Genomic DNA, 26,133 nt, shown 5'->3' with positions numbered 1-26,133 from the left:
CTTAGATGCACAGGTTAACAGAAACAACCAGGTATTAAACCTGGAACCATTGTCTGCCAAAGCACAAGCTCAGAAAAGCTGCTTTGGGTTTTAAAAGTACAAGAACCTTCTAACTAATATGGAGCCCTTTCACACTACAGATGTACAGTGCTATTATTCCACTTTAAACTTTAACTGTCATGGCTGCATCCTATGGAATCCTGGAATTTGCAGTGTAGGGAAAGGCATTTAGATTTCTCAGCCAGAAAGCTCTACTGTCTCAGCAGGCTACAAACTACAGGATGGAACCATTGCAGTTAGAGTGGAATAATGGTGCTATAATTGTGTAGTATGAATGGGCCCATGGGCTGTGATCATATTGGCTGAGAGTGTCTAGGCACTGTCATCCAAAAAAGTAACTCCTCATGCTAACCATGCTGCAGAAAATTGGTATCTACTCATAAATTTCCTACACCAAGTTTTATACCAGAACATTTCATTTCCCATCCCATCCTCTGCCTTACATCTCAAGAGAAAGCCAATATACAGTGTAGAAAAGGGTATGTTTTTGGACTACAAAGCTTAAGAATCCTCCCAGCCAGCATGCCCAATGGCTATGCTTATGAGGGATTCTATAAACTGTGGCCCCAAGAAAAAATTTCCTAGTGTCTGACAAATACATCAAGGGAAACAGCAGCCAAGAGAGGGGTGGTTACTCAGTGGCAGAGAACATAGTTCACTCATTCCAGCACTAACTAATGATAATAAAGTACATGCAAAAGTCCTCAAATTCATCCCCCAGCATCTCCAGGTACAACTGGGAAACATCCCCCATCTGACCCCTGCAGCATTACTACTGGTAGTTGTGCCTTCCCCAGTCTGGTGACTTCTTGATATGCTGGGCAACAATTCCCATCTTCCTCACCTGTCAGGGTGATGGCAGCTGTAGACCTGTCCAACACATCTAGCTTGATTAAGGACAGATGATAATAGCTGGCTCAAGGAAAGAAATTACACTAGTTGTTGGAGTGCAATTCTGAAAATTCCTTTCCATTGGCTATGCTGGCTAGGGCTGCTGGAAGGTGCAGTCCACAAACTCCTGGATAGCTACATGGCTCCCATCACTAAGCTAGAGGGACCAAAGGCCTAATGTGGTATAAAGCAGCTTCCTGTCAATTTCGTGGTATCACTTACCTTGGCCATTAAGAAACCGCCAACAACATTGACGTCCAGGAGGCTATGGAATTCTTCTGCAGTCACATCATCTATTTTTTGGTAAGGAGGATCTGTTTGTGGGTGGATTTAAGAAGGGAGACAATTTCAGAAGAGGTAAGATCCTGAACAAGTCCCAGCCTATCTGCTTATTTTTGCTTTTTGGGGAAAAAAAAATTAAAATACTGCTTTTAAACCAGGAGTGGGCAACTGGCAGTCCTCTGGTATTGTTATACTGTAACTCCCATCCGTCCCAGCCAGCATAGCCTAAGGAGAGGTTTACGTCCAACAGCATCTGAAAGATTAAATTATCCTTTGCTCCAAGACAAAAAATGCACATTTAACCAGATCAATTTATGAATAAAACAAAAAAATGAAGTAAAAGCAACTTTGTCAGCCTCATACATGTGTCTCTATTCTATCATACATCAGCAGAAACCATAGAGAAATCTACAGTGACAAACAGCTTAAAACAAAGAAATGAACAATTACAGTAAATGAAAACATCATCATCATCATCATCATCATCATCATTATTACTGGGCTGGATCCAAATGTAATCATATGTAGAGTACACTCCTCAAAATCAAGAGGACTCTGTTGTTATCATTAACTGCTGTCAAATTGGCTTTGACTTACTGTGACCCTATAAACAAGAGATGTTCAAGACCTCTTGTTGCCAATAGCTCTGCTCAAGTCTTCCAAGCTCTGAGCTGTGGCTTCTTTGATAGAGTCTATCTACCTGTAGTGTGCAGTCTTCCTCTTTTCCAATTGCCTCCCACTTTACCAAGCATTATCATCATTTCTAAGGATCTAAGGATTATCTTATGATATATCCAAAGTATAATAGCCTCAGTTTAGTTATTTTAGCTTCTAATGAGGGTTCACAGGCTTGATTTGCTCTCAGAACCTCTTATGTGCCTTTCTGGTGGTCTATGATAATCATAGATGTCTTCTGCAGCACCACATTCCAGCTATCTTGATTCTCTTCCTTTCAATTTTCTTCACTGCCTGGTTGTCCCAACCATACACAGAAAAAGGAAAAACCATGGCATGGACAATCCTGACTTTGGTATATAACAATATATCTTTATACTTGAGGGACTTATCTAGTTCTTTCATAGCTGCCCTTCCACAGAAATCATGACAAGGACTTAATCATGATTTACTTAAGTCATATCACTTTATTACTCATAAAGATGACCAAAAATGCATCTAACCATTTATATTTAGTAAATTTAATGGGTCGCAGTGATTCACATCCTGGTGATTTCTAGGCTGAATTACTGCCACTTTTCCCAACCTGAAGTCCTCTAGTTGTGTTGGACTGCAACTCTCACAACTGCATACACTTTATACAAATGTTCACAGTGGCTGAGGGATAATGGGAGTTGCTATCCAACACACAAGAAGGGGCTCAGATTGATGAAGACTGGAATACTGAAATAAATTTTAGATAGGGCTGCAACTGAAAACAGTTCAGAAAGTGCTATGCAGCTGGCTTGGTCTTGAAAATCCTACATGCATCGCAATCCAAATGCCTTTTGGACAGGTCCTTTTTCCTAAACCTACCCAGCCACTCAAATTGTCAGGAGAGCCTTATCTCCAGATGTCCTCATCATCGGAGCCCTGAGCAGGGTGTTGGACTCAATGGCCCATGAAGTCCCTTCCAACTCTCCCATCTGCAAAGGATTTCTGGAGTGTAAGCCCCCAGAGGCAGTGATCTGTCCTCTCATAATTTTATCATTGTTGTGTGCACCTTCCAGTCATTTTCAACTTATGACGACCCTAAGGCGAACCTATGACAGGGTTTTCTTGACAAGATTTGTTCAGAGAGGGGTTGCCTTTGCCTTCCTCTGCGAATGAGAAAGTATGATTTGCCAAGGTCACCTAGCCAAGCAAAGATTCAAACCCTGTTCTCTAGAGTCATAGTCCAATGCTCAAGTCACCCCACCATGCTGCCTCTCCTTCTAATTTTATATAGCACCATTAATCTTGTTGATGCTGTATAAATAAAGAGGAATATGTATACTAATTGTCAAATAAATACTACTGATGGCCTCTTCCTTTTGTGACTACCTAACCAGAAAACTGAATTTCCTCCACAGCTCCTAGACTTGGCCTTTTACACATTAAAAAAAACCCACAAAGGCCCCAGATCTAAAACACAAGGCATCCTGATTCTTCTCCCAACCCTTCCCCTGAAGTGACTCACGTGCTCCAGCATTGTTCACCAGGCAGTCAAGACATCCATAAAGGTCAATGGTCACTGAAACCAAATTCTGTGGAAAGAGACAGGACATATAAAAGGAGATATTTGAAAAGAGGAGAAGTGTAGCAAGAGATGAAGCCCAATTTCTGTGATTTTATATCTGAAAGCTGCCAGAACAGCTTTCCACAATTTCACACTTTCTAGATATGTTAGACTACAGCTCCCACCATCCCCAGCCAGGGTGAGTAAGTCAGGGATGGTGGAGAGTAACCCAACTCATGCAGAGGGTGCTATGTTGAGGAAGGCCATACTACTAAACTGGGTTATGAGGGTCAAACAAGATGTGGCATCATGCACACAGTTAGCAATCCCCAGAACATGAGGGAGTGTTTTCAGCTATGCTGGGAAATGCTATTTTTCTATACTTCAGCTTCCAGAATCCTTCAAGGAGCATGGTCACTGGAGGATTCTGGGCGTTGTCACCCAAAAACTAACTTTTTCAAGTCCAGGTTTTTAGAATGGGCTCAAGCCTGGGGAATGCTGGTTTTGGCAGCACTAAAGAAGCCCCCTCAAATCAGCACCCTTCTTCCCTCTAATATCTGTTTCCTGTCTGCCTACCTGAATGTCTGTTTCATAGCGAACATCGCAGACTTGAAAGTGAGCTTCTCCCGGGGCCCCAGAATCTTCCAGTTCCTTCTGAAGAGCCAGCCCTCTTTCCCCTGCAAAGACAGTTGCAGAGTCCATAAGGAGGTCTTACGGTTGGACCAGCTCCAGATTCTGAAGTGGCACTGCCAAGCAAGACAGTGGGTCTTGTCCCTGCTTCCTTTCCATTTCTGCCCTCATGGGCAGTTCGTTTTCTCTGGACTGCATCTGTTCAACTGCTTTGAGGGAGAATGCAACATTATGGATGGATGCTGTTGTGCTTCCTCACTCCTGCAAATCGATTGTATCCTCAAGGAGGACAGGTGAAGAACACCAAGATTAATCTTGGCATAAAGATATGGGAATCTATGTACATGTGAAAGAGATCCAGAAGTCCTAGTAGACAACAAGTTGAACATGAACCAATAGTGTGATGCGGTAGCAAAAAAAAGGCAAAGCGATTCTAGGGTGCATCAACAGAAGTATAGTGTCTAGATCAAGGGAAGTAATACTGCCACTCTACTCAGCTTTGGTCAGGCCTCACCTGGAATACTCCGCCCAGTTCTGGGCACTACAATTCTAGAAGGATGTTGAGAAGCTGGAGCATGTCAGAGGCAGGCAAACAAAGTGGTGATGGGTCTAGAAACCATGCCCTATGAAGAGCACCTTAGGGAGATGGGTATGTTTAGCCTAGAGAAGATTTAAAGGGTGCCATGATAGCCCTGTTTAAATATTTGAAGGGATGCCATATTGAGGATGGAGCAAGTTTGTTTTCTGGAGCTCCAGACAATAGGACTCAGAGCAATGGATTCAAACTCAAGGAAAAGAGATTCCATTTCAACATTAGAAGGAACCTCCTGACAGTAAGAGCTGTTTGACAGTGGAACACATTCCCTCAGAGTGTGGCAGTCTCTACCTTTCCGGGGGGGGGGGGGGGGGGGGGAGGGGGGGGGCCCCCCCTGATGGGGGGGGGGGGGGGGGAGTTAAACAGAGGCTGCACACTCATCTATTGGGGGTGATTAGATTGTGTGTTTCTGCATATCAGGGGTTGGACTGGACAGCCCTTGTGGTCTCTTCCAAATCTATGATTCTATTAAAGAAGTGAGGCAACAGGCCAGAAGGCTCCAGAAGGTGAATGTAAGAAGTCCATGCAATAGTATGGGCCTTTCCAAGTGTCCACAGATACCCACTCCTGACACCTGCCTTGCAAAAGGAATGAGAGACAAGCCACATCCTAATTTGGGAGACATCTCTCTTACTCACAGTCTTTGTGACATGCGTGCAGGCCAGGTGGATCCAACCCATGTTCTACCTGGATTCCTGAGTTTCCCTATCCAATTGATTCCATGGATCTTCTTTAGCTAAGATTAACCAATAGGATGAAGATTTGAAGCTGCACACACTCCATGGTATGGTCAAAAACTGGACACAGAGGGAACAGACTCCCATACCTATGCTTTATGCTAAAATTAACCAACATTTCCCACCAAGTTCCTGCCATCTGCAGAACATCTTCCAAGGACGGGATACAAATCATGCAGCCTCCAAATGCTGCTTGACTGCAAGACCCAGCAGCCCTAGCCAGCACAGCTACTGGCCAGGAATGCTGGGAGTTGCAGTTCAGCAATAAATGGCTACAGGGCCACATGCTTCCCACTTTTTTCTTAGGGTTTATCCACACTGCACAGTCACAGTAATTTAATACCATTTTAATTACCATAGCTCTATACTATGTAATGCTGGGACTTGTAGCTTGGTGAAGTAATTAGAATTCTATGCTAGAGAGTTCTAGTGCTATAGTGTAAAAGAGTTGACTAGCGCTCTCTAGCAGAGAACACTTAGTCTCTTTCCCAACTACAGTACAAACCCCAGGATTTGAGAAAAATAGACAGAAAAATACAGGGAAGCAGTTCCACCTAGTGGTGGGAGTAGAGACTGGCTTAGATTGGAACAAGTGAAAAAAGAAAGGCTCAAAATATTATGTATTGTGGTAGACATGAAATGGGCCAGGTTTAAATCCCAGCTCAAGTTTCTAGTCCATGGGACCCCTAAGATTCAGGAGATAATTGAATACAATTTTCAGAGATAAAGGGGAGAAAAAAGGGCCATTTGAAATGCAGTGTAAAAGTTGGTTTTGCAGTAAAGCACGCATGATGGGAATTGGGATACCACTTCCGTCTGATATGTCTCTTCTGGTACAGCTGCACAAAAACCAGTTATTCAACCCATACAGATTTCTCATCCTTCCATTTCTCCCCTTAGCAGCACCTCAAATTGGACCAAAAAATTCACTGATTTTGACTTTCATCTGTCTACATTATATCAAAACTGGAGAACTGATGGTCTTCAAGATGTTCTTGGACTCCAAGTTCTATCAGCCTCCACCAGCATGACCAATGATCAGGAACGATGGGAGCATTTGGGGAAATGCTTTGCAGAAACGTAGATCAGGGACATTCAGGGAGGGATGATTACAGTTCCATGGTGTAAAAAGCATTTTAGATTAACCAGCCTAAGAAAGAAACTTTGTGAACAGGTTAGTGAACAGACTCTCTAATAGGGTATGGAGAGAAATCATCTCACCTTCAGATCCTGGTGCACAGAAAACCACTTTGGCTCCTTGGCAAACTGGGAAGGAAAGCAAAGAGGGGAAATGAATGCCAAGCAAAATCTAATGCAACAGATTCAAAATAAAAGAACTTGGATTATACTACCATCAGTTATCTCATCTCAAGACCAACCAGCCTACCCCAATCTGGGGCTCAGTTGTGCTTGCCCAGATCTCATGTTGGCAAGGAGTGATGGAATTTGCAGACCAACACATCTGCAGAATGCCAGGTTCAGGGAGGATGGGATGAGAATCATGTGGCTGTTAAACTGCACCTCCCAAAATTTCCCACCACCGGCTATTTTGAATAATTAGTTTTTTTTCTTGCTGACAAATGTCTATAAAATTTAATTAAAATACAAATGAATAACCCCCATCTGCACCTCCCAAAATTTCTCACCACTGGCTATGCTGAATAAATAGTTTTTTCTTGCTGACAACTGCCTAAAAATGAAATTAAAATACAAATGAATCACCCCTATCTGTCTAACCACAGCACAGCAGTTTCATTCCAGGCCAGATCAGTTAAACTGGAAAAAATAAAACTGTGACAACACAAAAATGTCTCTTTGGAAACATATATTCCTCTATCACCATCTATTGCCACACAATGAAAAGAGGGTGGCAAATACTCGGCAGTGGTCAACTTGGTAAAGAAATTCTATCATTTCTAACATACAAATCAGTGGTTTTCAGAATAGGGTTGGTGTGTTAAATATATATATATACTAGGCAAGCCACAGAGAGAGCCAGCATGGCCCAGTGGTTCGAGCGTGGGGCTATGACTCTGGAGACCAGGGTTCAAATCCTGGCTCAGCCATGGAAACCCACTGGGGGACCCTGGGCAAGGATGGCAATGGCAAGCCCCTAAGAAGATAGGTTTGCTTATTGTGTTGTTGCTTTATGTCTTCAAGTCGTTTCTGACTTAGGGCATCTCTATTACAGAGGTTTCTTGACAAGTTTCTTCAGAGCGAGGGGGGCTACCATTGCCATCCTCTGAAGCTGAGAGAGCGTGACTTGCCCAAGGTCACCCAATGGTTTTCCATGGCTGAGCTGCTAGGGTCACCATAGGCCAGAAACAACTTGAAGGCACACAACAATGACAACAGGACACAGGAGGTCAGATACACTCACAACAGGGAGAAGGTGGAGCAGAAGAATAGTCCACAACTTTCTGGTGCTTGCTCCATTTCATTACGCACAAACTATGTGGTGGTTCTGGTTAATCTTTGAAAAGAACGGCATTCTGACTCTGCATAAAGTGATTGTATACAAGAAGTAGTAGGACAAAGCCTACATAGAATTGCACAAGAGTTGACATTTCTAAAAGGTACAAATTTCAGAGGAATGGGCTGTGTTTACCTAGCAACAACATTTTGTGTTCACAGCTCTTCAGCCTCACAGTCAGTGTTCTCCACTATACTTGTTCCTCTGTCCACATACAGATCAAACAGGGGAAAGAAATTGTATGGCCCTCCAAATGTCATTGAACTGCAACTCCCAGCAGCCCTAGCCAGCAGAGTAAATTGTGAGGCATGTTAGGAGGGGCAGTTCAACAACAGCTGCAGGACCACATAATTCCCACAGATGTTCATGGATGGGGGATATGTGGCTCTCCAGATATTGTGGGACTATGACTTCCAGAGGCCAGGGTTCAATTCCCAGCTTGGACATGAAACCCACTGGGTCACCTTGCGCAAGTCACACGCTCTCAGCCTCAAAGGATGGCAATTACAAACCTCCTCTGAACAAATCTTGCCAAGAAAATTGCATGATAGGCTTGTCTTAGGCTCGCCATAAGTCAGAAACAAGTTGAAAACACGCAACACACAATACACAAAGTGCATAAGTCTCCAAAACCCACTTCCTCTTCTCATCTTTTTTCCTCCCCTTAAAGCAGAACTCACAACACAGTTCCTGATTCCCATCCGCAGTTTATAGCTCAGCACTAAAACATACAATAAAGACAAAATTATTGAAGGGAGATGGAATAACATTTTTGGATGAATGATGCATCTGCTGAAGTGGCTTCAAGAGAGCAAATGCTGGCAAGCAGGGTGATTAGATGTCCTCCTTTTCCAGGACTTGCCTGACATTTCAAACTTCCATCCAGGAGGAATTCCAAAATGCCTTGTCCTACTTTGCAGTTAGGACATCTGGTCACCCTACTGGCAAGACATCTGAGATATGCTCCAGACATTTTTGTCTCTGAGCATGTACAGAGTGCTTTTAGCCAGCTTTTCCTGCCCCAACGAATTAAACTGGGGGACTCCCAAGATTTTCAGGCTAGCTTCTCATAGGTTTGCCTCTGAGCATGTATAGAGTGCTTTTAGCCAGCTTTCCCTGCCTCAGCACATCTAGACTGGGGGATATCAAAACCACTACCCCAGACACTATTGCCTCTGAGCATGTACAGAGTGCTTTTAGCCAGCTATTTCTGCCCCACAGCATCTAGACTGGGGACTCCAAGACTTTCAGGTTGGTTTCCCAAAGGTCTGAAGCCCAGTATTTCCCTCCTCCTTCCCCCAATCCTTTCCCCTTTCCTCCTCCTCACCGAAGGCTCTCAGGATTCCTTCTCCGATCCCCCTGGTGCCCCCTGTCACTATGACCACCTTCCCCGGGTATCGCAGTCCACAAGCCATGACAGCGGTTCTCGCAGCTCTGACCAGTTTCTCCACATCCAGCTGGTTTTTAAACACTCAGCAGCAGCAGCAGCATGTGGTTTCCCTCCCACTGCGCACTGCGCATGCGCGTTTCTCGCACGGGGCACTCTGGGAAATGTAGTCCAGGGTTTTATGTGGGGGAATGAAAAAAATGTTAAAATTAAGGTTGAGCCTCCCTCTCTTATTATCCCAAATGCTTGGTACAAGAAGTGTTTTAGATTTTGGATTTATTTATTTATACAACTATACACACACATACATATATATATATATATATATATATATATGGTATATATGTGTGTGTGTGTGTAATATACCTACAAATGTTAAGTGTGGGATTTGTAGTTTGTGGGGCATTTAACCATCTCTCTCAGAGAGCTCTGGTGCCACCACAAACTACACAAATCCCAGGATTCCATAGCATTAAACTGTGACATCTAAAGTGTCAGCCTGGATTATTTCTGGAGTGTGGATGCGGCCTAAATTTCCTATAGCCTGAAACATTAACCCCAGGGCTGTATCTTCCCTGCACAACACCACTTTAATGCTGTGGGATTCTGGGAATTGTAGTTTTGTGAGATATTTAGCCTTCTCTGTCAGAAAAGTCTGGTTCCACAATCAACTACAATTCCCAGAGTTGCACTGAATCACAGCAGTTAAAATGGTGTCAACCTGGATTATTTTCTGCAGTGCGGACACAGTCCTAGACAAGTTGAAAACTGAAATAGTTAAAAGGGTTCCCATATTTTCCTTCAGAGTGAGCAGAAGAGAGACTGCAGTCAAGAAATCAGAAGAAAACTATAAAGATTATATGTACAGCGCTGTGTAAATTTACAGCACTTTATAAATAAAGGTTAATAATAATAATAATAATAATAACAACAACAACAAGGGTCCAAAACACATAATCCAGTTTGAGACCGCTTTACCTGCCCTGGCCCAATGCTAGGGAATTCTGGGATCTGTAGTTTGGTGAGACATTGTCAGGGCTCTCTGGTGCCACAATAAACTACAGTTCCCAGGATTCCCTAGCACTGAGGCAGGGCAATTAAAGCAGTCTCAAACTGGATTATTTCTGCAGTGTGTTTTGGACCTAAGATTGGAGAGGGCAACTATGAAGGAACTGGACAATATCATAAACCAGGGTTCGATTCCCAGCTTTATCTCTAGAGATTGTAGTCCAAAACATCTGAAGGGCATTTGACTGAAAAATCCTGTTGACTATGTCTCATAGTCTGCAGCCATAAAGCTCTTTGGATGACTTTGGGACATTCTCACTCAGCCGCAGCCTACCTCACAGGGCTGGTGTGAATAGGGGTGGCACAGAAGTAAGAAAAGATTACGGCACATTGCTCTGAGTTCTTTGCAGGAGAGCTGAAATATTAAGTGCAAAGAAATTGAAGCCTTACCATTGCTCTTTTCCTCTCGTTTAGAAGAAAGTCTTTGAAGTACAAAGCATAATTGTGATCAAAGAAACACAAAGGAAAGCATGGACAAATAAGCCAGGGCTCTGAAATAAAAAGGCCAAGACTCGTGAGATGTGTCATGTTAAACGTTTATTGAATATACAAATTGGAATTGATCACACATGAGACGATGGTAAGCAGCTAGTGTTAAAAAGACAAGGGGAGATTGCAGCAGTTACTTCCTTAGGTGGGAACAAGTACCTATCCAGGAATCTCCCTTTCCTCCTCCCACTATTGCCCCCCATATTCAGAAATATTTACCTTTGCAGTGCAGGGGGCAGCTATTCCAATAGCGGCGCCTCATTCAGTCTGTATCACTTTGGGGTCTCTTGAATTTTTTTGATTTGGGCAGAGGTCTTGTGAAGGGGGATTTCCCAGTCCTTATTTGGGGGCAGTTTGCTAAATCTCAACTCCAGTTTCCCATTGAGGACTGTAATGAGAAGGGAACTATTCCTTTGCAGAGCTAAGGGTTGCAGAAAGTAAAGATGCAACTGGAGATGGGCACCTTGGCAGAACAGTGTATCCATCTAGCCACATCTGGGTTGAGACTGCTCCGTTAACTCACTGCATTCCCACTATGATTTAAAGCAAATTACTGATCAGGTTATATGACCGTTGTTCCCATTTGAAACCAGTTCTAATCCTACTGTGATTGGCTTCAATTGCGATAAAGTGAGGCAAACGTAAAAAACCCACTCTTTCCCCATGACCTTCCACCATCACCTCACCAGACTCTCTCTCCTACCACCTCCTTCCTTCCTTCTTTTTAGCTGTTCTGTGCCTAAGGATATGTCCGTGCCTGGCAGTCTGTGTGTGTGTGTGTGTGTGTGTGTGTGTGTGTGTACGTACCTTCAAATCACCTGTTGATTTATGGCAACTATGAATTTCATAGGGTCTTCTTAAGCAAGGAATTACTCAGAGGTGTTTTGCCAATTCCTCCCTTTGAAATATACCCTACAGCACCTGGTATTTGTTGGTGGTCTCTCATTCAAATGCAAACCAGGGCTAGCCCTGTTTAACTTCCATGATCAGACAGAATCTGGTGTTGATGCAGGCGTTGGCAACCTGTACAAACTCACAAATGGTTTGCTTAATCCACACCCCATCTTTTTGTCCTGCTCTGTTCAATGATCCAGTTCCAAGTTTTAAGGGCATCGGAGTTGGAACATCCTTTTTTGCAAGGACTAAACTATAGGAGACACCTCTCTTGCTTGTCAGGACAGATATCCCATAATCATCTTTCTCAGCACAGCCAATGCCTAAAACATTCCTCCTAGATCAAATATTTGTTTTCTTCCCACCATCACCCTCAATTGTATGCCCAATGCCAGCTCACCCATCCCAATAATAGACGTCTTTGTCTTTTCTTTCTTTTCCTGCCATTATACAATTTTGAGTTACTGCTGAGCTGCCTGGAAGCAGAGGTCAAACTGCTTTTTTTCAGGGTACCCATACTTAGCAAACTGCTAGACGCTTTTTTAAAAAGTTACCTGGTCCATTCAATAGTTGAGCAATCTGAAAAGACTAAAAATGTATCAAAGGGACTGAGAGGCCAAGCAAAGCCACGCCAAGGCAAGCAGGAAAAGATGTCAATATAGGCATGCCCTAAAATGCTGAGCAAGCCTCTGTACCAGACTTATGACCGTGCCTAGATGTCTAGCATGCATAACCCCTCCTCTCAAATTTACTGTCCTTGCCTTTCTTATCAAAGCTGCAAAATGTTATGCAAAGCCTTTTCAGTAGCCACTTCTCTGATCTTCTGTAGAGATTACCAGTTGCCTCCAGAAAAATCTTTGTAAATTGGGTAACACCTAGTTCTTGCTGTAGTTGTTTCATGCCTTCAAGGTAAAGTACTAACATAAACTTTGTGAATTTAATCAAAAAACTTCTGCAGATCTGTCAACAAAGCACAAAACATCATACTGCAGCCGTACCATGTGCCTCAAAAGAAAATAAGCATGTATGAATGTTAAAACAGACATCTGCAGAGGCAAGCAGATGTGAATGCATGTTCCTCTCCTTGTGTATGAGCTTCCCAACAATAGGAGTTTATCACATGGGAGGCTAAGTGCCCAAATCCCATGCAGAAATGGGATTTAAATCCCGGAAAAATCCTGCAAAAGCAGGATCTTTTTTCGAACACACTGGGGGGGGGGGCATTGAGCGTTAATTGACATTAACCCGCACATGGACAAAATCAGCCACTTTTCACTTTCAGGAAAATCTCTACAGTAAAAAGCAGTCAATTTTGTCCACTTTCTGTGTGGGTTAATGCCAGATTAATGCTCAGTGCCCCCAGTGTTGTCTGAAAACAACCCCGCTTTTGAGGGATTTGTCCACTTTCTGTACAGGATGTCCCCTGATGTCATCTGAAAAAGATCCTGCTTTTGCGGGATTTTACCTATTTAAATCCCATTTCTGCATGGAATAAACTCCATAAAGAAAGCATCCGTTAGCGTAGTTAGGAAAATGAGCTAAATATTTATCCTGTGTATAGAATGTTAGATTAACACCTGTTTCCCAAATTCATTATGTGACCCTAAACAAGCCTGTTGACCTCAGGCTCAGTTTCACTCACACAGAAAGCATTGAGTTTCTGGGTATGCAGAGTTCTGAATATAGATTTCCCAACTGCGGGCCAACATGAGAATTGTCATGTATCCCTGGACATGGAACTAACAATTACACTTGTCCCTCCATATTGGCTAGGGTTAGGAGCATAAAAACCCCATGAATATGGAAAAACAACAAATAACAAAAACACCATGTTTTTAGCTGAGAGGACACCTCTCTAGGAATCTCTAGATCCTCCAGTGCAACTCTATGGCCAATGTCCGACAGACACTGACCATAGAACTGCACTGGGGGTACTACAAATGCCTAGTGGAGTGTTCTCTCTAGGAATCTCTAGGTCTTTCAGTGCAACCTTTAGTTAAAGTTGACCACAGAGTTGCATTGGAGGACCCAGATATTCCTATAGGGAACATATTAATCAAAATCCGCAAATATGGAAGGATGAGTGTAATCAGCTTGCTCCCAAGGCTATTGGAATGAAGACTCAGCATAAAGCACTATACCTAGTAAAACAAGCTTAGTGTGACACAGATGGGATAGCTCATATATTTCATATGCTTTTATAACCAAATAAGCATAGATATTCTTGGATTGGAAACTTGCATTTAAGAGTGCTTCTCTGCTGTGCTTCTGCAAGTTAGACCCCTGGGATTTAAGACAAGGATTTTAAAGCAAGGTTACAAAATGGGGAATAGTACCTACTGTTAGGAGTGCTACACAAAGGGATGAACATGGAAGCAGACAATCTGAGACTGCTAGCTCTATGGCCCTTTACCTATTTCTTCAACACACCGCAAGACTTATATTTTTTATATTTCTCTACAAATATGAATTAAAAACTGGATTTCACCAATGTGACCTTGACAGGCTGGGCAGCCTCTCCAAGATACGTCACAACGTGGTGGGACTCGTCCTCACCTCTCCATCTGAGGCACCTGCCATTGGCTTGGGCCTGGCTACCCACAAGACTTCGCTCAGATGCCCACACTTCATAATCCCATAATGGAGGTGCAACCCAGTTGGCTGTTCTGGAAAGTGACAAGTTCCAATTGACAGACTGAGGCAAAGGTGCCACCGGGTGAGGAATATGGATCAGAGGTGGCTTCTCATTGTTTGATTCTAGCAGGCGAGGCATCAACTGTGGAGTCTTGGGCTTTGAGGACAATTGGTTGTCTTCCTCAGGGCAAGGCAATGACCAAACAGAAGCTTCTGAGGCACACAGCGCTTGATTGACTGTTTGGGATGAAGATGGTGCCTGGTTTGCTGGGCTAGAGTAACCACTACAACTTAGGTTTCGAGAGGATCTTTGGTCATGCTCAGATATCTTACTACTGGACTCTGAGTCTTTGGAGGTGGCATCACTGGGGAGGTGCTGATGGTTCAGGCTATCGTGGGCTGCAGAGATGTCTTCTAAGGAGGAACGAGAGCTGGTCCTTCCTGGTAGGAAAAACAAAATTACAAAATATCCATCCATCATCTGGTCACTTGAGTTCTGTAGGCAGCAAATAAAATAAACTGACATGGATATTATTATTGCAAATGTTCTTGCATTCAATGACACCTCAAGACATCCTGCCAAGAAAATAGTGAACAGCTCTACAATTCTTTGCACTTAGTGACTTTTTTTTTGCATCAAAAATTAGTTTACACAAAACAGTGTGATTCTTGTGCAAAAATCATATGCAAAAGATACTATTTGTGTCATAAAAAGTGGGGTCTTGCAAAAACAAAAAGATTTTATGCCAAACAACAACACTTTTTTGTGCAAGTTAATTTTCTAGAAAAAGCCTGTGTATGCAAAAAGTCTTCTGCATTGAGTACAAAACTGCATTATTATTTTCTAAAAAATGTTTTGCATGCATGAATGAAGTAAAGAGTTACATCTTGAAAGATCAAATCTTAGCAAAAGCATCTGAGGAAGTAGGCTGAAGTGTACAAAACTTTTTTCTTTGAGTTAGTCTCAAAGGTGCTATAAGATCTCTCTACAGATCAAGGATTCTGATCCCCTCCATATCCTCAAGTTTCCACTGATAACATCTTTAACTGTTAATGCCTACTCTTGGGGGCCCTTAACTTGAAATATATGACCACAAGCTGCCACTTTCAATTTCCTGTAATGCCCTGCAATGCTCCGGATAGGGCTGCCCAAGCCATTTTTGCTGCTTGAAGATGATACCCCACCCAGTGCAAATACAGAAGCTGACAGAATGGCAGTTGACTCTTTTCTAGAAGGCTTTGAGAAACTGATTGGGATAGACTTTTGATGCTGTGTGGTGCTGTTTTTAAGGCTGTCTTTCAATAGCTTTTTATGTTTTTAATGTTTAATGTTATGAACCTTATAAATTTATACATTTATTGATGCTCTTGTAGTTTTAATCAGTATTGGTTTTAAATACATTGTTAGCCACCTTCATTCTCATTATTGAGAGAAAGGCAGGATATCAATGAATAAGGTCATCATCATCATCCCTGTTCAACCTTGGTGGTAATGGAGGAACATCTTCCCCAATAGGTAATTTAAGGGACTGTAATGCATACACAGTACATTTGACCCTCCATATCCACAGATTCTTCATCCATGGATTCAACTATTCATGGCTTGAAAATATTGTGTGTGGTGTGTGTGTTCCAAAAAGCAAACCGTGATTTTACTATTTTATACAAGGAACACCATTTTACTATGCTATTATATATATTGGGACTTGAGGATCCATGGATTTTGGTATCCATGAGGAGTCCTGGAACCAAACCCCAGTGGATACCAAGTGCCTAGAGCAAAGGAAAACAGCACAAAGTTCAGGAGCAACAGGTAGGAGTCAGATACTATTGCCCCCCAGTATCTGCTGCCTGGCACAGTCACCTCTAGTGTCTAGGTCTCAGGGCCTGGACCCTCTTCTCTGGTTGTCAGGATAAGGAAAAAGAATACCAGGGAGAAATTACTGCCTTGAAAACTGTATGTATATATAGACTTGGTGTTTTCTATTTGAATGGCATACTGTCTACAACTGTAGCTGATGCTTAATGGTTTTACTGCAGGCTGCCTGTTGCAACTTCTCCATTCTAATACCATGAGCGTCCCTGCCTTTGACATCACATGGAGTTGTTCCAAGGTCTCACAGTCCTACCTTGGCAACCCTAGGCACCTCAGTATGCTTAATAGCAAAGCCAACCATGGCTTCAGGACATTATGATAGATTTTAATTACAGCCACTTGATGTAACCACCAATTAAACCCATCCAAGGAGGTGGCACAGGTACAGTAGGAAGATGTACATGGATGGACACAATATGATTAAGACACACTCTCCTCCTTCCAAACCCTAATATTGGCCCTATTTTAGTGCTTTCTCAGTGTTCTGCCAGGCCCTAACAAACACTGGAGTATTTGGTCAATAATCTCTTATTTTGTAGAAAAACGAAAACAAGAGGCATTCATCCCTCTGTGAGCACCAGAGTATAGATTGTCATTGTTCTCAAAATTCAGCAGCTTGCTTCAATTTAAATGTATATAGAGAATGGACAAGCCATGTGTAACTCCCAGAACATCAAAAAAGAAAAAGAAAAAATGTAACTAGTAAACTAGAATAATGAAATGTAAATATCATATCTCCTTTTCGTATGTACAAACTCATGTTGCATCTCAGTAGAAAAAGATGAAATAATAGGTTTACTAAATATGGAGATAAGAGACCCATAGAGTGATGTGCGCTGCCTGACAATAGAGATGGTTACTACAGGAATGGGGTCTTGCCATAAAACAAATAAAAAACAGTAATTAGCCCTTATTCTGAAGGGGACTAGCTAGCTTCCGCCTTAAAATGTTTCTAATCCACTGGGGACTTTTCCAGTGCAAATCCCATAGGAAAATAAACAACCTGGAAATTGAGAAAGAATATAAACAGGAGAGAGATGGTTGACTCTTAGGAATTCAAGCATGGGGAAGCCAAGTGGAAAGGAGAAGAAAATGGCCTGATGGTGAAAGTGGAATAATTGGGCAAGGACAGGCATGGGAAACATTATGGCAGAAGTGGGCAGAAAAGAGATTTGGATCCATGGGTAGATCTCAGAGTGACCTACAGTAAGTCAGCAGCAACTTCCATCTTCCAGTTATTTAGCATGAGTCTTAACCTTCCAACCTCTTGAACCCTAAATTAGTGACTTGAAGAAAGCTGTGGATTTTGATACAGAAAGCCTGCTGTGAATTCTATTCAGTTCTGCTCCTCAAATCAAATTCCTGAGATCCAAAGGTCAAAGCCACAATGTGGAGGGCTGACTGTAATAATTTATATACAGGTATTTCCTGACACCAATTTTTTAAAGAGTGTCCCCTGAGATCTGAAAATTATTTCAAGGGTTCCTCCAGGGTTAAAAAAAAAAAGACTGAGAAAGGCTATTATAAATGTGACTTGGCTCACATCTTCCTGTGAGATCCTGGGATCCTGACTACCTGAACCCCCGCCCTTCTAGCAAACCCAGCAAATCACACATCTGCCTCTCCTAGTACCTGCGATGCGTTTCCCCTGCTGCTGCGAAGCCTCGGCCGCCAGCGCGTAGGAGAGCTGGATGACTCGCTGTCGTTCCCACTCAGGGGTTGGGGGGCATCGAGGAGGCTTGAGTCCCCCAGATTGCTCGCCCTCCTTGGGTGATGACTCAGGGGGGGTATTGGGGAGGGGCTGAAGGAGAGATTAAATCATGGGAGGGAGGAGGGGACATGAGCGAGAGAGAGTTCTGCCTGCAGCCCCCCACTCCACCCCCAAAATGATCCCCTTGTTACGAAGCAAACTGGCAAAAACAGCAACAGAGACAGTCCTTTCCCTGCATTTTTAATCAAAGACCTGGAGAACAATTCCACGTAACTGGACAAATGCTCAATCTTAGCCCCTCTCCAAGCCCTCCTCATGCCCTTAATCCAACTGCTAGTCCCAATGGGAGCAGAACAATTGAATCAACTGCTGAACAGTAAGCAAAGCTATTCTAGTCAGGATTATCAATTGGATTTAGGTCCAATGCATTTTATTCCACATTTCCTAGGAAGTAAGTCCAACCACCTTCAGTCCCAGGGAACCCAAATTCTTTGGCTTTCTATCTGCCTGTCTCAGGGGTTATTCAGACAGTGAAAATCATCCAGGTAGAACCTGGGTTGAATCTTTGTTGTCCACATGAATCCCGAATGCACCCGATTAGTTTTTTGGCGCTGCCAAAAATCCCACTTACACCAGTATAATCGATACTGGGTTGTTGTTTTTTTAAATTCACATTGTCGGCAGTGTGAATAAACAATAAGTATAGATCCAAGATTAAACTCTGCATGCCTAGAAGGCATTTCGAAAACATTTGCTTCGTCTACTCCATGTTTATTAGAGTGCTGGCACATGTGAGCAACCGAACTCACAGATATGCACAGAGTGTGAACAACAAAGCTAGAATGCATGAGTGAGATTATTCGCATTGTTACCCAAAAAAAAGACGTCTGAATGACCCCCTCAGACTATTAGGCTTTCCCACTCCCTCAAAGAGAACGCAAAAGTCCCACCCATCACCCAATGGAAGAAGGGAGCCCAGAAATCCACCCAGTGTTCACTAAATATTGCCCCATGCATTCAGGCATCCTAGCACCATTCCTCACCCACCCACTATCACTACCATCCACTCTCCAGCAGTGGTTTACTGGAGCCTGGGCTCCCTAGGTCTAAGTGCCAAGGTGTTTTGTTTTTTATCATCAGGGACAATGGTGTCATAAAAACACCCTCAGGTTTCCATCTTCCACTGTGAACGGAACCACAGCCTCTCCAAGCTAGAGAGAAAAATATTTTTCTAGCAAAAACAAGTTGTAAGCTCACCCTGTTATAATATGAAGTATGGTGGCTTGGTCTGAAATGGACAATTAAGACCTATGAGTTTTACCATAGATCTGCTACTGGTGGAAATGAAAACTGCTAGAATGGGTTTGTTGATAGGAATCGACAGAGCTGCCTGCATTTTTCAAGTTCTTTGTGTGCATGGGGCACTAGGGGCTGCCATGATGAACACCTGCCCTTCAAAATGTACTGCTACATCACACTGCTCCCCAGGCTGTAAGTGTCAAAGTCTTGGTGACTCAATATAAAAGATGGGTGAAACTTTGTTGCTGTCTCTTGCCACTCTCTCAAGACCAGAGTCCTCCTCCCCACAAAGCTTCACACCCACCCGGCTAGACCCACGCTTCAGAGAGTCTCGCCAGGGACCCAGAGAGTTGGACTGGGCAGCTTCTGCTTTTCTTTTGGCCTCCTGGTTCCTCTGCATCCTGATGAGCTGTTCCTGGGCACTCATGCGGCCACTGCGAGGGGCAGTTGCTTCAGAGGGAGCCACCTAGAAGTGAGTGAAAAATTATTATTTATTGATTTAAAGCATTTTTGTATCACCCCACCAGCCCACAGGAGCTTCTGGCGATGAACCAAAGAAACCCTCAACAACCCACAGTTAAAACAATACAAAGATAAAAACACTCTATACTATCTTTTTCAGCACTTGAAACATATATTTTACCAGAGTTATCCAAGTTAACTTGGAAAAGTAGCAAGGATTACACTACCAAGGTCCAAAATTAAGTTAGCTACCATCTTCATTCAGTTTTCTTTCTCTTTATTCAAAACTCACTAAAATTGTTACTTTTCTGAAAAAACAGAATGCTAAAAGCCACTGTGGCACAAAACATACCTAAGAATTTAAGCCACACACATTGCTAAAGGAGTAGTTATTTCTACATTACAATCATAATACAACTATGCCTTAGTTATTAAGTAAAACGATTTGCAGATAACTATTTCAAAGTGTCATGCTTATACTTCAGACACCCAGTTGTCTGATCTAGGTTGTTAGTTGTTGAGACCTCATTGCTTTCCTCCTCAAACCAAAGAGTACTTAAAGGAATTATTCAAACAGCATTTTTGTTGTATAAATCACTTTTAAACAAATAAATGCACATATTCGCCCCTCAGTTCTGTTGTGCCACCTAGATTCTCCTCCTGCAAAAGTCTAAAATGATTAGTTTTTTGTGGGTTTTTTTTAAAGTAATGTGGCTGGAAGAGTTTATTCCTGATGTTTCGCCAGCATCTGTGACTCACATCTTCAGAGAATGCTGTCATGGATGTGAGTGGGGTATATATACTGTGTGACCCTTGGTTGAAACCAAAAAGATTATCTTGTACCTTGGCTATGCTGGGTTCAGCATCTTTGCTTAGTATATTCGTGTGACTCCCATGATCTATGGAGAGAAATGAAGACAAGAAAAACAGGCCAGTAAACTTCTGAGCTTTCCATCCTAGGGCAATTTCCCTGCCTTTCAACTTTTACCCTAGAAGCAATGAGTCCTACAGCAATTCTTACAAATTCTATTCTCCAAGGCTTATACAGAGCCATTCCACAAGACTGGATGAATAAACATGTATGAATAGTAATGGAATCTTGTTCCTCATCCTCACCTGAACAATGAGAGTGGAGACTGGAAAGTGAAGGGGAATTGTGGGCAATTTTAAAAGGTCAATTGTTGGAAGAGTTTTAAAGACATTAAAAGGCTGCGGAATAAAAAGGAGAAGATGTTTCCCACATCAATCCTGCATTGATTACATTCTGATTAGATTACTGCAGCATGCTTGCCTCTGGCACTGTCTTTGGGAAGTGTCTGGGCACTACAAGCAGTCCAGAATATAGCATACAAAATTTTAACAAGATAAAAAAGGTCATACCTACATTGGGCTATTTGTAAGGGAGAGCCATGTGAAAATTAAATATATAAGTAAAGAAATACCTTCATAAATAATATATATATATATTCAATATGAGAGTCAGTGTGGTGTAGTGCTTTTAGTTTTGAACTACAACTCTGGAGATCAGGGTTTGATTGCCCACTCAGCCATCAAAACCCAATAGGTGATCCTGGGTGAGTTACACATTCTCATGCCCAGAAAATCCATAATACACCCTGCCTTGGGGTCAAATGACTTAAAGGTAAACAACAACAACAAATGTAGAGAGATTTTGTAGCACTTTTGAGACTAACTGAAAAAAAGAGATTGGTAGCATGAACTTTTGTAGACTTAAGTCTACTTCCTCCAAATGCATCAGAGAAGTAGACTTAAGTCTACGAAAGTTCATGCTGCCAGCGTCTTTCTTTCAGTTCATCTCAAAGATGCTACAAAATCTCTCTACATACTGATTCTACAGACTAACACAGCTACATCTTTGAACTGAACAAGAACAAATAATCAATATAGAGTGGAATATAATAATTTTTCAAAAGGTGCAATATTTGGGGAAACTGATTTCAGGATCTGAAGGTCAAAAACGGCACGTGGGAAACTGGTTCCAGAAAAATCTGAAATCAACAAAGGTGTTAAGGATTTATTTTTTTTTTTTTGAAAAATTATTATTATTGACTACATTTTCCACCCTCACCAGCTACACTCAGATTAAAAACCAAGAAGGTACCCTAGATGTACCTTTCCACAGGTTACTCACTCAGGCAAGCTGCTTCTGTTCCCTTCACGGCGTTCCCTTTATCAAATTCTGGGGGGTCACTAGAGGCAGTGTTTGAGGACCATCTATTCCCCTCTGAACAGCACAATACGCTGCCTGGCTGCTCCCTGCTGGAGGCAGGTGGACTCTGCTGGTAAAGAATGCAAAACACATCCATTTAGCAAACACCCAGGGAAATCAAGCAGATCTGGAGAAGGAAAATGAGCAGAAACCTACAGCACAGATTTACAGGATGATCTCTTGCATTGAAAGCATCCTGCTGCCTGTTTTCCAACTGGCCTACAGCTCGGCCTGATTCCCTGTGCCTGAGACATGGCTGGATGTGGATTCATGGAATGAAAGGTTGGATTTGGGTAGAAGGGCAGTTTCATATTCCTTCTAGTTCCCATAACAAGGGAAGGAACATAAATTAGTGACACATCCCCACTTTTTCTGTTTTTTAAAAAAGAATGCATAGCAGTGAACAATCCTTGAATCTGAAAGCAATATCCTGTCACAGCTTTCCTTAACCTGATGTCAGAAGAAGCCAGAAGCAGATTAGGACTTGGAAGGGCAGCTATGAAGGAACTAGATAAGATTCTGAAGTATATAACTGAATATTAAAGTTAGGATTATCCATGCCAAAATATTTCCAATTTCTACATATGGTTGTGAAAGCTGGACAGTGAAGAAAACTGACAGGAGGAAAATCATCTCATCTGAAATGTGATGATGGAGAAGAGATCTATGGATACCATGAACTGCTAAAAAGAAATAAATGGGTCTTAGAGCAAATCAACTCTCTCTAGAAGCCAAGATGACTAAACTGAGATTGTCATACTTTGGACATATCATGAGAATACATGATTCAACAGAAAAAATAAGGGTTGCATCCACACTGCTGAAATAAACCAGTTTGACACCACTTTAACTCCTATTGCTCAATGCTATGGAATTCTGGAAATTGTAGTGTGTTGTGGTACCAGTGCACACTGTGCTTTCTTTTTTCAAAACCAGAAAAATTAAGGGTGTGTGTCACTAATTCATGCTCCTTCTCTTATTATGGGAACTAGAAGGAATCTGAAACTGCCCTTCTACCCAAATCTAACCTTTCATTCCAGGAATCCACATCCAGCCACTTCTCAGCCACAGGGGAATCAGGCAGAGCTGTAGGCCAGAAGCAAAACAGAGCTCTGGGGCCACAACAAACTACACATCCCAGAATTTCATAGCATTCAGCTGTGGCAGTTAAAGTGGTGTCACATCAGATTATTTCTGCAGCGTGGATGTAGCCAACAATGGTTGATAAGATAGAAGGCAGTAGGAAAAAAAGGAAGACTGCATAGAATAGAAATATATTCCATCAAGGAAACCATGGCCCTGAGTCTGCAAGACGGAAGCAGGGCTACTGATGACAGGTGACTTGGGGGTCTCGCATTCATGGGGATGCTGTAAGCTGAAGTTGACTTTATGGCAGTTAACAACAATTGGCAGGAAATCCCCAAGTTAAATTCATCGACATGAGTGGAATAGCAGGAGTGCTCAGATAATAATAGGAGAGTAGGATAATGATAATAATGACTACTACTAATATTTTTATTATAACAACTGGGATTGGGTGGCATTCTTAAATAGAGACATCAAAGTAGGGTAAATCCCCAAATGTCACCCTAACCATGTTGTCCTTCAAGGTCAAAGACCAGAGGATGGTATGACCATGTTTCCCTTTAACCCAAAGATCAAACAATACCTCTGCTCCACTGGAAGGCATCAGAGGTGTGTGATTTGCCCCCAAATGAGAATCCAGGGATGGGGTGATGGCCAAAGATGCTCCTGCAGTAGAAAATGTGGAAGGTACTAATGAGGTTCTCACACACACATTGCATTGATGATGGCGTGTTAACAGACAACTTGCTATCAGAGTGTTAAAAGTATTGCATTAAGCACCTGATCTTCTGCTTTCCAGGATGTGATAGTTCGCTTGGCTGGATCTCAAGCCTGCCAGGATATCATGGATCCTCCACAAATCTTGCTGAGCAGCCGCTTGATCCTAAAGAAGAATAGATCAGACCGATAGAGCTAACCTGAATCAGTACTGCATCTCCACCCACCCATTCCATTCCATTCCATATCTCTAAACCAAAACCATAAATTCGATCTAGGTGCAATTACAGCAAACAAATGCTCTTAGAAATTTCCGAAGCATGTAATTTTCTTGGAGAATTCTGTTGAGGCACCTGAAGTCTCATTGTACAGAAATTAGCTACCTAACATATTTCCATCATTTGTGGGTGTTTTTAAAAGTAAGTTTATAGTTCTCATGGCAGCAGATAAACTAGAAACACGAACCCCAAAAAGGTGGGAGGAGGGACCAAAGAGGACTTCCACAGGAAACGAGAGGAAGACTCTAATATTTTATGCATGGCTCATCTCCTTGTCCAAAAAATAATAAAAGGGATAATCAATTCAACAGGAAAAATATATATAAAAGAATAAAATGATGTGTAGCCAGTACAAGGATCAGTAACAAGCAATAGTCTCACATCCAGTTTCTATGCTATCAAAACTTTACATAAAGATTGTTTAAAATGTTAAATGATTTGGCATAAACAGCAGCATCAGTCATCACAGCCAAAGCTGGTGTTTTATGTGAAACATTTCATGTCTCAGAAAATATTTATGTTTATAACTAAAATAATTATCTGTCCACGTGCACAAAAAATTAGGCTCAAAATTAGTACAGTTTATTCAGCTTACAAACTGTGGCTTTTCAGAGTCACAGGTTTAGATCTTTTGTTACCATTGTTTTGGAGATATGTGATGTGTATTAATTATTCTATGAGTGATTCCATAGATGTTGTTAGAATCAGGTTTGGAAGTAGAGAGCATTTTACCTGAGGATGCCCTACATTTCGGATGTGCTCTAAAGAGCCCTTCATCACTTGCAGTTCACTTTCTAGGGCAGCAAAATCCTCCCATGCTCTTTCACTGTCCTGTGCAAAAATTAACACAAGAATGAATCTATGAACATTTATGCTACAAACATCTCTCTCTCAATCTCAAAGGCATTACCAGATCCCACTGTATACTAATACAGACTAACACAGCTTTGTTTTTGACTACAATACATAATTCTGTTATCCATTTACAAATTCTCCATATAGTGCAAACTGATTTTTAAAAAAGGCTGTCTATAAGGCCAGGACTACCATGTTTCAGAATGACACCTCAGGAAATAGATATCTAAGGATGTAGCCACATTACAGAATTAAAGCAGTTTGATACCACTTTAACTGCCACAACTCTATCCTACAGAATCCTGAGATCTGTAGTTTGGTGAGGCTACCAGAGCTTTCTGACCAGGCTGAATACCAAACTACAAATCCCAGGATATCAGAGGATGGACCCATGACAGTTAAAGTGGTGTCAAACTGCTTTATTTCAGCAGTGTGGAAGAGCTGTATATCTATATACAACAAAGAGATAAGTGGAGTGCTTTTAAACTGTTTCAACCAACCATGTCCTCCTCTGTAACACTTCATTCCATCTCCTATGCATTGTTCTATATTTCTCCCTGTTCCATTCATAATAATCAGCATCTTGCCACTTTTGCGCATGCTCCCTCCTACATGGGTTATTTGTAGCAGATGCCCTCATTTAGGATGTTATTTTATTTTACCTTTCTTCCCTCCCCAGAAAGGTTTTTTTTTAATTTCTTCTTTTTTATTATTTTTACGGTTCCCTTAGGGTTGCTGATAGGTGCAGGGATAGTGTTATTTTGACTAAATAAGCACAAACATCCTCCAGTTTGAGACCACTTTAAATATCCTTGCTCAGTGCTAGAGAATCCTGCGAATCATAGTTTATTGTGGCACAAGAGCTCTCTGACAGAGGCAGCCAAATGTCTCTCAAAACCATAGTTCCCAGAATTCCCTAGCATTGAACCAGAGCAGTTAAAGCAGTATCACACTGGATTTTTTCAGCAGTGTGTTTTAGTGCCAGATGTTGTAGTGTGTTGTCAATCTGTTCAGGATTCTAGCCACTCTCCTCCATTTCACTCTTATACCACTGCTGCCAATATTACATAAGGACTGTCATTTGCAGAACTAAAATTGCTACTAACATAGATGCCTCCTTTATGTAAATGAAAGCCTCAAGTTATAACCTAATCTTACTTGTTATACTTATTTGTATAAAAAATTTGTATATTTGTATAAAGAATTTCGTTCTGTATTGAAAATTCTGGGTATAGTTATTTCCTCAAGGATCTTCTGTCACTCCAAA

General features: G+C 42.0%; 2 protein-coding genes across 3 annotated transcripts in view; both read right to left on the bottom strand.

Moving 5' to 3' along the window:
• Positions 1-9,357, bottom strand: part of HSD17B14 (hydroxysteroid 17-beta dehydrogenase 14) — a 36,477-nt gene extending 27,120 nt beyond the window's left edge. The window contains exons 1-5 of one of the 2 annotated variants that reach the window (XM_042474510.1): positions 9,208-9,357; positions 6,629-6,673; positions 4,022-4,122; positions 3,407-3,473; positions 1,174-1,265 (exon numbers count right to left, since the gene is read on the bottom strand). In XM_042474510.1, coding sequence (XP_042330444.1) covers positions 1,174-1,265; positions 3,407-3,473; positions 4,022-4,122; positions 6,629-6,673; positions 9,208-9,295 — 393 coding nt within the window. In that variant the 5' untranslated portion in view covers positions 9,296-9,357. Of the gene's footprint in view, positions 1-1,173; positions 1,266-3,406; positions 3,474-4,021; positions 4,123-6,628; positions 6,674-7,787; positions 7,890-9,207 lie in introns of those variants that run through there. The other variant, XM_042474511.1, reaches the window with a different exon arrangement.
• Positions 9,358-13,717: 4,360 nt separating this feature from the next.
• The window catches only part of PLEKHA4 (pleckstrin homology domain containing A4), a 55,331-nt gene continuing 42,915 nt past the window's right edge, over positions 13,718-26,133 (bottom strand). Inside the window, 8 exon segments of the mRNA XM_042473778.1 lie at positions 13,718-14,793; positions 17,861-18,029; positions 19,477-19,704; positions 20,544-20,599; positions 21,853-22,000; positions 23,600-23,682; positions 23,797-23,899; positions 24,744-24,842. Of these exon segments, the coding sequence (XP_042329712.1) occupies positions 14,189-14,793; positions 17,861-18,029; positions 19,477-19,704; positions 20,544-20,599; positions 21,853-22,000; positions 23,600-23,682; positions 23,797-23,899; positions 24,744-24,842 (1,491 nt within the window). The 3' untranslated portion in view covers positions 13,718-14,188.

Source organism: Sceloporus undulatus, chromosome 6, assembly GCF_019175285.1.
Source record: "Sceloporus undulatus isolate JIND9_A2432 ecotype Alabama chromosome 6, SceUnd_v1.1, whole genome shotgun sequence".
In the NCBI taxonomy this organism is placed as follows: Eukaryota; Metazoa; Chordata; class Lepidosauria; order Squamata; family Phrynosomatidae; genus Sceloporus; species Sceloporus undulatus.
Note: the sequence above shows the minus strand (reverse complement) of the source record. Positions and strands in the feature narration are given on the sequence as shown.